Raw genomic sequence first — 13,867 nt, forward strand, 5'->3', positions numbered from 1 at the left:
GCTCAGATTGCCCGCGCGCTGGGGTGCCCCCTGCCGGCCCTCGGCAGCGCCTCGTCCTGGGCCGGGACCTGGGCCGGCTGCCGACTGCGACTGCGCGCTCTGAGGCCTGCAGAGACAGCCCCCGGGCACCTGTTATCGCACCGCTCAAGACCGGAAGCGGAAATGGAATCGAGATAGCCTCGCGCGTTTAGCCGGCCGCCGCCACCTTCACGCCCTAGGCCGGGCCGACTTACGGAGTCGCCGGAAGCGGAAGTCGCTGAGGGGTGGTGGAGCGGTTGGGAAGGTGTCGGTTTATCTTCGCGCCCCTTGCGTTCTTGCCGCGGCTTGCCTGGGCAGGTAAAGCGCGATTGCGAGAGCTCGGCAACCCTGCCGACTCGGCCAGAACCGGCTCCTGGCCCGAACCTTCGCCCGAGGGGCGTGGTATCCTGGTGCTCCGACTCCTTCCGCAGGCTCCTTGGGACCCGCGGTTCCGGGAGTCCCTTGCCCAGGGTCCCTTTCCTGCAGTGAGGCTCCGTCCGCCTTCCCTGTGTCCCCGCAGACCCCCATCATGGGCAATACCAGCAGTGAGCGCGCCGCGCTGGAGCGGCATGGTGGCCATAAGACGCCCCGGAGGGACAGCTCGGGGGGCACCAAGGACGGGGACAGGCCCAAGATCCTGATGGACAGCCCCGAAGACGCCGACCTCTTCCACTCCGAGGAAATCAAGGTGCGAGCGGTGTGGAGGAGTACGATTCCCCTTGACTAACGTTGAGGAGAGGAATCCTCCACTAGATTCCCGTCACATCCTTTCGAAAAACATCAGAACGGGGAGGGAGGTGGCACATTACCCGGTGCACTTAAAAGCCAGATGGTCCTGTAAGAGTCCTCTTAGCGGTCCAAGGACCTGTGTCTAATTACCAATATGAGAAAGTCACCCTGAGGGAGGAGGCGCTCACTTCGTTTAACATCATTAAGGAGAAAGCAGCTCTGGGACAGAGTTTCAAATTTTTAATTAATTCAGAGTCGAGCTAACAGTAATTGAGCCCCAACTTATGCTTTTCTCTTAGGTGTAATTAATTGCACTGCTTTGAGACAAATTCCCTCACCTTTACACAAACTGGAGCTTTTGTAAAAGTTAGTTTGGGAATTTATCCATTTTGGAGGCAAACCAGGTACATATACAAGCTGAAAGTAGAGCGGAACAGCTGACGGCAGTTGCCAGAGGTGTTTAGTTCTGCCCAACACTTTTGATTCACCCTACTTATTTTTTAAAAGACGGTGGTCTCACTGATTAGCCGGGCGTCGTGGCGGGCGCCTGTAGTCCCAGCTACTCGGGAGGCTGAGGCAGGAGAATGGCGTGAACCCGGGAGACGGAGCTTGCAGTGAGCCGAGATCGCGCCACTGCACTCCAGCCTGGGCGACAGAGCTAGACTAGGTCTCAAAAAAATAAATAAATAAAAATAAAAAAGACGGTGGTCTCACTATGTTCTCCAGGCTGGTCTCGAACTCCCGGGTTCAAGCAATCCTTATGCCTTGGCCTCCCAAAGTGCTGGGATCGCAGGCGTGAGCTACGGTGCTGGCCGGTTCAGCCTACTTTTTTTTTTTTTTTTGAGACCGCGTCTTGCTCTGTCGCCCAGGCTGGAGTGCAGTGGCGCGATCTCGGCTCACTGCAAGCTCCGCCTCCCAGGGTCACGCCATTCTCCTGCCTCAGCCTCCCGAGTAGCTGGGACTACAGGCGCCCGCCACCACACCCGGTTAATTTTTTGTATTTTTAGTAGAGACAGGGTTTCACCGTGTTAGCCAGGATGGTCTCGATCTCCTGACCTCGTGATCCACCCACCTCGGCCTCCCAAAGTGCTGGGATTACAGGTGTGAGCCACCGCGCCCGCCCTACTTTTTTTTTTTCCTTGTTTGAGATGGAGTCTCGCTCTGTTGCCCAGGCTAGAGGGCAGTAGCACAATCTCGGGGCACTGCAACCTTCCTCTCCCGGGCTCAAACCATCCTGCCTCAGCCTCGCGAGTAGCTGGGACTACAGGCGTGCGCCACCATGCCCAGCTAATTTTGTGTATTTTTGGGAGAGGTGGGGTTTCACCATGCTGCCCAGGTTGGTCTTGAACTCCTGACCTCAAGCGATCCGCCCGCCTGGGCCGCCCAAAGTGCTGCGATTACAGGCATGAGCCACCACTCCCAGCCTCACCCTGCTTTTTTTTTTTTTAAAGCGTACATAGAAAAGTCTTTCGGCTTCTAGAGGTCAGTGGGCAGTGAGGGTCTGTCTGAAGGAGGCAGCCAGCAGCTACGGAACTTCTTTCTAGTGTTGTTTAAATATGACCTAATCGCGCTTAAGCAGGCCAGTGCAAACGTTTTTCTTCCTGCTGCAGCCTGTTTAAATTCAAAAACTCAGGTGACTTAACTCCTGCTTCAACCACACTCCTGTTAACCACCTTCATATGGTGGATATTTCCAGCCGCAGGGCTCAGTCCAAGGACACTTAGTGATTCTGGCAGCCAGTATTTATGTATTATGTCCGAAAGGAACTAATTGTTTCAAGGAACGAAGTAGGTTTAGGAAAGATAAAGCTGCCCTCTGCCCAACATACCCTGTTAGTATCCAATTTCATGTTAATCATCATCCATTTAATTGCCTGGCAACTCATTCCATCTGTGTTTGTCCTCATGTTGAGCGAGGTGATCACATCTCACACCTTCTTTTGGATCTTAGTTTTGAGCCTAACTACAAAGAGCCTGCTTTTATGTGCCCCTACAACCTGTGGTTTGAACTTGCTTTCTGAATTTGTTGCATTCTTGAAGAGCTGTGTGCAAAGTGAACTTTAGAATCATGTTTCTCTAATGACTTGATGTCCTTTCCCCAGGAGGTAATTTTGGTCCCTGGTCCCAAGAAGGCTATTTAAGACACCAAAAGAATCAAAACTACTTTCTTCAGAAGTACTTGTTCTGTTACTATTCCAAAACTCCTCCAGGAAATGTTGAGCACACACATAATCTATGGGGAATGATTTCAAGCAGCATCCATTCTCACTTCATTAGAAGTTACTGAAATCCCCAGATACCAAAAAAGTCGTGAATTCTTTTAGCTACACTAGGGTGCTATTTTGGGTATAATTAGTTATCCTTAGTGTGAAGTGATTCCAGTCTGTTATTTAATATGTAGATCTTGTTAGAATTCAAAGAATGCAGGCATCATTTGGATAAGCTGAGGTCGGTATTTGAAATGAAGGTGCTAGAAGCCTGCTTAACTCCCTGAAGAGTCTTTTCCAGCCTGAACCTCCTGCTCTTTTTAAGTCTTTGGCTTCTGACTGGGAAAAAAATCTAAAAGGTGCATGACTACATATGTCATCCAGATAGAGTTGGATGAGTTTATTTCTTATTCTGGAATACCTCAGTTATACGGAGCTTACCACACTGGAGGTTATCATTTAACCTAATGAGGGTTCAGTCTTTGACTTGCTTTATTCCCCAGTCCCTAGACAGAACTTTGTGAGTAGTTTTTCCTTTCCTCAAAATCTGGATTTGCCCATTTTCAAGTTGACAGCTCTAGAATTGTTCCTCTTAAATTTTCATGTACAGTCATACATCACTTAATGACAGGGACATGTTCTGAGAAATACATCATAGGTGATTTTATCATTGTGTGAACATCATAGAGTGTACTTACACAAACCTAGTCTGCTAGTCCGTTCTCATGCTACTATGTAGAAATACCCGAGACTGGGTAATTTATAAAGAAAAGAGGTTTAATTGACTCAGTTCCGCATGGCTAGGGAGGCCTTAGGAAACTTACAATCATGGTAAAAGGCACCTCTTCACAGGGCAGCAGAAGAGAATGAGAGCAAGCAGGGGAAATGCCAGACGCTTATAAAACCATCAGATCTCATGAGACTCACTCACTGTCAGAGAACAGCATGGGGGAACCGCCCCCATGATCGATTACCTCCACCTGGTCCTGCCCTTGACACGTGGGGATTATGGGGATTACAATTCAAGGTGAGATTTGGGTGGGGACGCAGAGCCAAACCGTATCACCTAGTCTATGTGGTGTAACCTGTTGCTCATGGGCTATAAACCTGTACAGCATGTTGTTCTAGTGAATACTGTAGACACTTATTCCACAAGTGTATTTAAGGATTTGTGTATTTAAATATATCTAAACATAGAAAAGATACAATAAAAATATGGTATAATCTTATGGGACTACCATATACACAGTCCATCGTTGACTAAGACATCATGCACATGACTGTACTTCAAATCTTGCTTAAGGGAGGAACATGACATTAAGCTAGTCTTGGATTCGTAGTAGCCCCTTCCAAGTGTGTTTTATAGCTTCTTCTAGAATTTTGATGTCAACTTCTTTAATGACAACAATAGCTAATAATTAGCACTCACTGTGTCAGACACTATGCAGAGCACTTACATGGACTGTCTCAGTCTTCACAACCTTAAAAAATATATTTCTATTTTGCAGGCAGGGAAACTGAGGCACCACTAGTAAGTTTCCGATCCTAACCATGAACCAAGATAGTAACAGCTGCCTCTTTAGAATGCATTGTCAATATCGTCTGTTGTAGGGAGCTCGCTTATGGCTTTCTGAGTAAACTGCTCTGCTTCCAGGCACCAGAGAAGGAGGAATTCCTGGCCTGGCAGCGTGATCTGGAAGTGAATGATAAAGCTCCTGCCCAGGCTCGGCCAACGGTGTTTCGATGGACGGGGGGCGGAAAGGAAGTTTACTTATCTGGGTCCTTCAACAACTGGAGTAAACTTCCCCTCACCAGAAGGTAATTGCCTGGGGAGTGTTCACATATTTGTCTTAACATAAATTCTCTTCTTTCTAAAACATCTCTGAGAGAACAGAAAATGGATGTTTCTATAAAATGGATGCCTAGTGGAAAAATAATTTTGCTTAATAAGTCTTAGGGTTCAAATGTTAAGCCTTAGTGGTCTCTAGGTTTAGAGTACAGAAGAAAGAATATTTCTGTGTCACAGACATCTTTCACTTCAGATCTCAGCTATCTGTTCAGTCAGGACTTTTCCACAGAAACACAAAAATCTATTCTTAATGCAGTAAGGGGGCACTGGGCTGAATCTTAGAAACCCACATTTGAGCCCACATTGGCCATGCTGTCAGTCACCTAACACCTGAGCCTCAGCGTTCCTTTCTGTAAAGATGGAATATTGGACCAGATGATCTCTGAGGTTTCATCTGACTTTGACTCTGTGTAATACTTTGTTTGAAAAGTACATGTTGACTGGGCATGGGGGCTCATGCCTATGATCTCAGCACTTTTGGGGGCTGAGGCAGGAGGATTGCTTGAGGCTAGGAGTTCAAGACCAGCCTGGGCAACATAGTGAGACCCCCATCTCTACAAAAAAATTAAAAATTAGCTGGGCATGGTGGTGCACACCTGTAGCCCCAGCTACTTGGGAGGCTGAGATGGGAGGATTGTTTGAGCCTGAGAGGTCAATGCTGTAGTGAGCAGTGGTTGCACCACTGCACTCTAGCTTGGGCAACAGAGCAAGACTTTGTCTCCAAAAAGAAAAGAAAAATACATACTATGTAGGTGTCATTAGCAAGGATTATAGTAAGACATTTTATCAGGAACCCCAGCGTGGACTTCTGTCTTAAGTTGTCAGTGAGAGAAGACCTTTAGTGAGTATTCTTGATAAAATGAGGGAGAAAGTGTCAGGGGCTGCCTGCTTTCCAGCGGTTCCATTGGAGAAGGAAGGAGCCACTCAGCACAGCAGTCACAGGTCAGTTCAAGTCAGGGGACAAAACAACCCAATGAAAGGGCTCTTCCAGAGTTTGGTTTTTCAGTCATTAGGCAAGTTTCTTTAGAGAACATTTGAGCTTCCTATTCAATTGATCCCTTCTCCTGCCCAAGGCAAAGTGACAAAGGGTAAAACGAGGCAGCTTGCTGTTTATCTTGTGTTGTCATCCTCCTTGGCATCCGGGAGCCTTGCGAGCTTGAGAAGCACAAATGCCTGTTGACCTTTTAACATTAGGGATGTGGTTTCCTGGTATTTGAGCAAGGTGAGTTTTCAGGAAACTATGTCGCACTGCTGCTTCCTTATAGCCTTTCCAGATTGAGATCATTATGCTGAATGGGCTAAAAATGTTTGTTCTCCTGTAGCTGAACTCATGGTTTTATGTGGAAACGTTTTGTTCTGTAGCTGGTTTGGCAAGTAAGCTCGGGGGGCAGCCTACCCCACTGAAATCCTCTGCTTCCTTTTTCCTCGCAGCCACAATAACTTTGTAGCCATCCTGGATCTGCCGGAAGGAGAGCATCAGTACAAGTTCTTTGTGGATGGTCAGTGGACCCACGACCCTTCCGAGGTACTCTTCCTCCCACCTCTGGTCCTCTGGGTGCCCGCGCATTCCAAACAAATCACCTTCCCAAGAAATTGCCGCCAGGTCCCTTTGCCCAGCTAGTAAAAGTCCCTGTGTGTGGCAGAGCTGGATAGAAGCACTAACTGTCAGACAGTTGGCATACTTGACCAAGATGAGCAGGGTGGCTAGCCAGGAGATGAGGCCTTCCAGCCAGGAATTCCAAGTCCTCTGAAGAATAACTCCGCAGACCTTCCACGTTATGATTTCTGCCTGTCTGTCTCTTCCCAGCCCATAGTAACCAGCCAGCTTGGCACAGTTAACAACATCATTCAAGTGAAGAAAACTGACTTTGAAGTATTTGATGCTTTAATGGTGGATTCCCAAAAGTGCTCCGATGTGTCTGGTATGAACACAGTTATTTTATACCACATGCGTGCAGGTGGGGGCTGTACAGTCTAGCAATACTCTTGTTTCTCTTGCCTCTCTTGAGCTGAAGCTGCCCAGTCAGATAGGCATTTATAGCCCCCGCTTAAGGGCCACAGAACTTAATTCCTAACTGTCACGTTGTTGAAATGTAGCCCCAGGGGAGCTACAAGTCATTTCTCTGGTCATCTCAGGTATTCAGTAAGTCTGCTTGGCCACAGAATGCAGACAGCAGAAATGGAACCATAGCTTGATCTCGTGCCAAGGGCAAGGCTGAAGAGGCCCTGGAGGGTCGCACTGAGTCAGTGACAGCCCAGCACTGGGGAAGCCTGTGTCTCATCCCACTTGTGGTGCCTGAAGAATTTCAGCCTGACAGGTGTAAATGGACACCTCAGTGACCTTAGCGGTCACTTGTGTGGTACATTAGCACCTTGTCAGAATCCCTTTGGGGAGGATGTGGCTCCCCACGGGAAACAGCCTGCACAGCGCAACTCTCCTTGATGGGAAGCTATTTGGTACAGAAATACAGACCCAGTAAAACTTCTCCATCTTGTAAGAGCCTTTCAGGCATCGAGGTTTCAATAAATTGCTTTCTATCCAAGCCCCACAGGAAGAAACTACCTGGAACATGATTCGTACAGTTCAGGGGGAAGAGGGTTACGATCTGAAGTGTTCCCCTTCTTGGAGGCGGGGGCTTAACAATTCCTGGACTCTGAGGGAGGCAGTGGAAAGATGCCCCAGGAGAATATCTGGTGCACTAAGAAAACAGATTCCGTTCGTTGACAGGACAGTTCTTCATCATTGTCTAGTTGGGCCTGGAAGTTCTGCCACCAGGATTTCTTGTTACCAGTTCAGAAATCACAGTGGTAAATGGGCTCACTGTGGCTGACAGTTTGTTGAGCAGGACTTGGAAATCCAAAATCAGTGTGCTTTTATCTGGGTAATTAGTCTTTTAGAGATATCATCTAGTATTTTTGCAGATAGTTGAGAATCAGGGAATGGAGGAAGTGTGCCCAAATATCCTCCAAAATATATAACTTACTGATAGATGTAATTTTAAGCCACTTACAAGCTTTTTAGTCAAGTTTCCACCTAGGGAAACAAAACGGACCCCTCACTGATAAGAAGCTAATTCCACGTTCTCTACAGACTTGTTTTGACACTTACTTCCTTAAAATGTTATTTACTCCTTATGCCTCAGTTTTCTGCACTTCATGCTTTTCTCAGTTTCTTGCTGTGATATGGTTGGGTCACATAAACGGGGCTTGTCCCCTAAAAAATGACATTGAGGGAATTGGCAGAGCTGGGGCATAGCAGATTTTCTCTGGACCAGCCCCGGGATCTGGCGACCAGAACCATCCCACGTGTTCTTTGGATGATGGCTTGGTACCTTCTAGCTGGCCAAGCGTCACTATCCAGTGTTTTAGCATTATGAAATCCTGCTCTTGTAGCAGCTTCTCAGTGTATCTGAATAATCCAGATACTCAAGCAAGAGTTTGGAAGAAACTTGAGTATAATGGAGTTAAAGAGCCTTTAGATATTGGGCTTTCAGTTTTCCCCCCATTTTGAAATGTGCCTCGTTTAGCCTGTTTTCTCCACTGCCTCTGTGTAAACAGACTGCCTTATCTTCTTTTGTATTGCGGCTGGGGGTGCCCATAACTTGGACTTAGCTACTTAATCCTCACTTAGCCTCCAGCTTCTTTGTGGTTTTGCCAGCCCAGCCTGAAGGGAGAAGGAAGTCTTATTCTGCCGTGCGTGTGGGATTAAGTTATCAAGAACAGCCTCCTTGTGATCTGACCCAGACTCACTGGCTGGGCCGTGTCTTCTACCAGGGCATCTGAGTTGACTACTGAGTTGTATGCTAGTCACCCAGATTCCAAAAGGGTTTTCTCCTCTCCTCTGTTCTGCACTCTTGGAACCAGTGCATCCTTCAAGAGAATGTAAATCTGTATTGGGGGAACAAGAGACAAGGAAAATGAGATGATGACAACATAAGTAAGGCTGCTCCTAGAATGCCTGATTTTCAAAGTAAATGTCCTGTTACCATCTCCCAACAGAGCTGTCCAGTTCTCCCCCAGGACCCTACCATCAGGAGCCCTACGTCTGCAAACCCGAAGAGCGCTTTCGCGCGCCCCCCATTCTCCCCCCACATCTCCTCCAGGTCATCCTGAACAAGGACACGGGGATTTCCGTAAGTATGTGGGCATCTGCCCGGACCATCCTCCGTGGGTCATGTTCAGTTGCTTTCTTTCCTGTGTCCACCTCTTGCAAAGCAGCTGATGAGCAAGCTCAGTGTCGCTCCCTAGTGTGAACTGTGCCGTGGGGATGGGCTGATAGCAAGAGGTTCCCATTGTGGACACCGCCACCTCGTCTTGCAAAGCCTTTCTGCACTTCTCTGCCTTGTCCTTCACGCCTGCCTCAGCCTGAGCCCTGTTCAATTTAAGTTTCATGACAAACTGTATCACCATCCCTTCTTAGTAAGCTACATATTAGAACTCATGCTCTGGTCCCCACATTTTAGAATCTAGTTTTAATCATTCAATTGCTTTTAGAAATATCAGTACTCCTGGATCAAAATTTGGGATATCTAGGTAACACACATTTCTCCTCCGGGAAATTATTACATGCAGAAAAGAAGTGTGTGTCCTCCTGGATCCTGAAGAACAGCCAGTTCTGTTGTGATTCTGTTTTCTGTTCCATCTAACCTGGATTGCCTGCCCAGTCCACCTAGCTCTGGGATGCGTGGCACAGCCATAATTCTTGGGAGTCCAGGAATTCAGCTTGGTCCAAGCCACCTCTTAAGAGGCGTTGTTTATGAGGTGCTTAAAGTGACCATGCTGCTACTGAACACCCCACCCTGAAGTGGAGGGCATGTGTGCTGAGATGAGGAATGAACGTGTACACATGCAGGTGTCCCTACAGCGGTCCCTGCCAGGCTGCCAGGACAGGGTCTCGGTGCTTGTTACCCTACTCCAACAGGGCTCGCCTTTCTCAGGTCACCTCCTGTGCTGGGAGTGCCCCTGCAGCTGGGTAGCCATCCTGGTATAGGCCCAGAAGAGGCCAGTGGTAAGGACAGCACGCCTCAGCTGGCAGGGCCCACCATCTTTCCAGCACTGAGTTGGCAACAGTCTCAAATAGGTCACAGGTAAAGAGTTTCAAGGACATATAGTTTCTGCCTTAGAAGCAACTTAGTCGACACTGCTTCCCTTAGCTCTAACTTTACAAAGGTTGGTGGGTAAGATGACTTTCAGTGCCCTCCTAAGCTAGTAAGGTTTTTTTTTTTTTTTGGAGACGGAGTCTCGCTCTGTCACCCAGGCTGGAGTGCAGTGGTGTGATCTCGGCTCACTGCAAGCTCCGCCTCCCAGGTTCACACCATTCTCCTGCCTCAGCCTCCCAAGTAGCTGGGACTGCAGGTGCCCGCCACCACGCCCAGCTAATTTTTTGTATTTTTAGTAGAGATGGGGTTTCATCACGTTAGCCAATATGGTCTCGATCTCCTGACCTCGTGATCCACCCGCCTCAGCCTCCTGAAGTGCTGGGATTACAGGCGTGAGCCACCGCGCCCGGCCAGGTTTTGTTTTTTCTAGAAAAGGGAGGCATCACTAGCCATCTTCTCTGATGGAGACTGCTGCTGGGAATAGACCAGCTGAGAGTGGCCCAGGGGGCTGGGAATATGAGAATGTCAGGACCCCTCTGTCCAAAGTAGCACCAAGCTCTAACGTAAACTGTGGTTACAGTTGTCACTACTAAAGGGTTAACATTTATTTTGCCCCACACTAATCTTAGGTGCTTTTCATGTATTCTTATTCAAGCCTCACAACCACCATGTGAAGTAGGTGCTATTATTACCCCCATTTTAGGGATGGGGAAACTGAGGCACAGAGAAGTAGGGAGAACACTTAAAATCTACTCTCTTAGAGATTTTCAAGAATACATTGTTATTAATAGTCACCGTGTTGTACAGTCGATCTCTTGAACTTACTCCTCCTGTCTAACTGAAATGTTGTATTCTTTGACCAGCATCTCCCTACCCCCACCACTCCTAGCTGCTGGCAACCACCACTCTACTCTCTACTTTTGTGAGTTCGACTTTCTTGGATTCCACATAAGTGATATCACATGGGATTTGTCTTTCTGTGCCTGGCTCATTTCACTTAATGTCCTCCAGGTTTATCCATGCTGTCACAGATGACAGGATTCCTTTTGTAAGGCTCAGTAGTACTCCATTGTGTATCGGTACCTCATTTCTTTATCCATTCATCCATTGGTGGACACCTACGTTGATTCCATGTCTTGGCTATTATGAATAGAGCTGCAGTGAACGTGGGAGTACAGATATCTCGACATGCTGATTTCATTTCCTTGGAGTATCTACCCTGTAGTGGGATTGCTAGATCATGTGGTAATTTTAGTTGTAATTTTTTAGGAACCTTCATGCCATTTTCCATAATGGTTGTACTAATTTACATGCCCATCAGCAGTGCACTAAAAGTAGCTTTTAAGTGTTCTCACCACAAAAAAAATGGTAAGCATGTTATGCGTGTGTTAATGAGCTTGATTTAGCCATTCCACAATGTATCCATATTTCAAAACAACATATTGTACATGGTAAATATACATAATTTTATCTGTCTTTGAAATTGATTAATTTTTTAAAAACACCTCTTAGGCTCACACAGTAACTGGCTGAGCCAGCAGTCACATCAGGCTTGGCTGGTGCCAGATCCTTGGTAGTTGGTGCTCTTAGCAGCCACCCTGAATAGCCTCCCAGCGGGAGCTTGCTGAGTATTTGTTGACAAAATGATTGGCCCAGCCTCTGGGATCTAAGCCTACAGCAGTTGTTCTACACTTTTTCCATTTGAATTGCATTTATAAAAGTTGGGGGTATACAATGAAAAAATAAATCCCGATTTCTGGCTTCTCTTAAAACATAGGAAGGCGCGGTGGGCAACTCTGAGTGCCAGCCCGGTGGGAGCTTTTCCAGAGTAGTGGTGTCTTGCCCAGGTATCTGTTTCATTCTTCAGGTTCATTGAGTCTTACAGATACAAGTTTCGAATCCATTGCTCAGGAGCGTTTATGCAGACGTTCTCTTCCTGTGTTCTCTGAAAGTGCTTTTAATAGCCGCTTTCTTCCTGCACCTCCCTCCATAAGAGGACAGGGCCGTGGCCCACACTTGAAAGAGGCCGGGGTAAATGCCTGGCCAGAGACACACACCGATGCCTCCAGCAGGCATGCAGGGAGCTCCCTTCTGGTCAGAAGGCATGACTTTAATCTCACCTGTGGTCTTGGACAAGCCCTTGTGCTGCCTGATTTGGGAAGAGAGGTCGGCCTGAGCGCTGCCTCCTGTCCTTTGATATCTGGCGCTGTGAAGTAAAGGAGAGAATCTTGGTTTCCAAATCCCAAATGCTCACCGCTGCCTTCGTTCCCTCACAGTGTGATCCAGCTTTGCTTCCTGAGCCCAATCACGTCATGCTGAACCACCTATATGCGCTGTCTATCAAGGTAATGACATGTCTGTCCCCGTGAGAGCTGTGTTGCCCAGTGTGTGCTCTGAGGACCCCCAGCAGTGGAATGACCTGGCGGGACTGACTTAAAGGGCAGCTTCCAGGGTCTGACACAGGCCATCAGGCTCAGGTTCTGAAGATGGCCCGGGAATTTGTGGTTTTATGAAGCCCTTAATGATCCTCATATACTCTGAGGCTTGAGCCCCTTAGTCCAGCCTTTGATCATTTCCACCTTGTTCCTTAGGATGGAGTGATGGTGCTCAGCGCAACCCACCGGTACAAGAAGAAGTACGTCACCACCTTGTTATACAAGCCCATATGAAGAGCTGGGGGCCGATGGTGGCCCAGGAGACAGCGCACCACCAGGCTTCACGCATGCATGCTTTCCCCAGGAGGGAATGGACTGTACATTGCTCATTTCACACTCTTCAGAAGACATTTCATACCTGCCCTGGTCCTGCTTGAAGGTTTGTCCAGGCAGAGCAGCTCCTGTAGCGCCTCGGTCTGTGACAGTCCTCCTAGCACCCCCATAGCTTTGAGCCTCGGGGACTCATCAAGTCCAAGAAAAGAGGGAGGGGTGGCAGAGGATCTGCAGCCCTGGCCCCGCGGTGCATGAGGCCGGGTGCAGTTCTAAACCCACATTCTCGATTCTTAAGCCAAAAATGAATGCTAACTCCTTTGCCAGTAAAATTCTGGGAAACAGGGACTGAGGCCACACATCATTTCCAGTCATCTGTGTGTTTTTAAGGCCAGCCCCTTGTCCCTGTTGAGGCCTGGCTGTGGAACTAAATACAGCATTGGTCTTACCTCTCCTTCAAAATCAGCAATAGATTGTCTCTCGTCTCCAGGGAGGTGTCATTTCTATAGAAATTAGAAGCTTTCTGATTTCTAGATGAAGTTTTACAATTGTTTCTTACAGTTAACGTGCACTAAGTACTCTTTTTGTAAGCAGAGGTGGCTGGCTCTGCAGCCTTAAGGCCATTTTTTAAGTCACCACGACTAGAAGTCACATGAACTCTGCTCAGCAATAATCTGTTCTCAAAACAGACTTTTCAACCTGCTGCTGGATTTCTCCATTCAGCTGGATGATCCTGAGGACTGACCAGTTAGCTGGCAGGTCGTCCAGCTTTTTATTCCAGTCATAATAGGTGACAGTGTTAACCGTGAAAACTTGAGAGGCACTCCACCCTCCTCCCTATAAAATCACACTGTGATTTTACAAGGTCCCGTGGCACCTTGCTCAGGACCTCTGCCCCTAGTTAGCAAGACTACAGCAGTTGCTGTTGCTTATTCTGAAAGGAATGTAGAACTTGACAGCAGCCTTCTGAGTTTGGGTCAGGAAGATGTCCTTTGGACCAAAGCAGACTTCTTTAAACGCAGCTCAGTTTCCCGGGAGTCGCCACAGATGTGCCCACTAGCCCAGGTTCCTGTGAGTCAGCAGAAGCTCCCGTTAAGCCCTTTGCTCCTGGTGGGAGAGGGAGGAGTGAGCTCCCTGGGTTCCAGTATTTACTTGGTATACCTGAGTTCGGGGGTACCCTTTTTTGTTACTGTCTTCAAAACAGTGAATCACTGTCACCTTGATGTACAAGTTTCAATAAAACTTTGTAAAAATAATTGGA

General features: G+C 47.7%; 1 protein-coding gene across 1 annotated transcript; it reads left to right on the plus strand.

Annotated features, from left to right (window-relative positions):
* Positions 1-255: 255 nt before the first annotated feature.
* On the plus strand, positions 256-13,867 carry PRKAB1 (protein kinase AMP-activated non-catalytic subunit beta 1; the record flags this gene model as incomplete). The annotated part of the gene is given in 7 exon segments (NM_001132759.1): positions 256-706; positions 4,608-4,771; positions 6,234-6,327; positions 6,610-6,724; positions 8,802-8,935; positions 12,178-12,246; positions 12,493-13,867. Coding segments are annotated over 7 exon segments (813 nt in total). The 3' UTR covers positions 12,571-13,867.

This window comes from Pongo abelii, chromosome 10 (genome assembly GCF_028885655.2).
Source record: "Pongo abelii isolate AG06213 chromosome 10, NHGRI_mPonAbe1-v2.0_pri, whole genome shotgun sequence".
Classification (NCBI taxonomy): Eukaryota; Metazoa; Chordata; class Mammalia; order Primates; family Hominidae; genus Pongo; species Pongo abelii.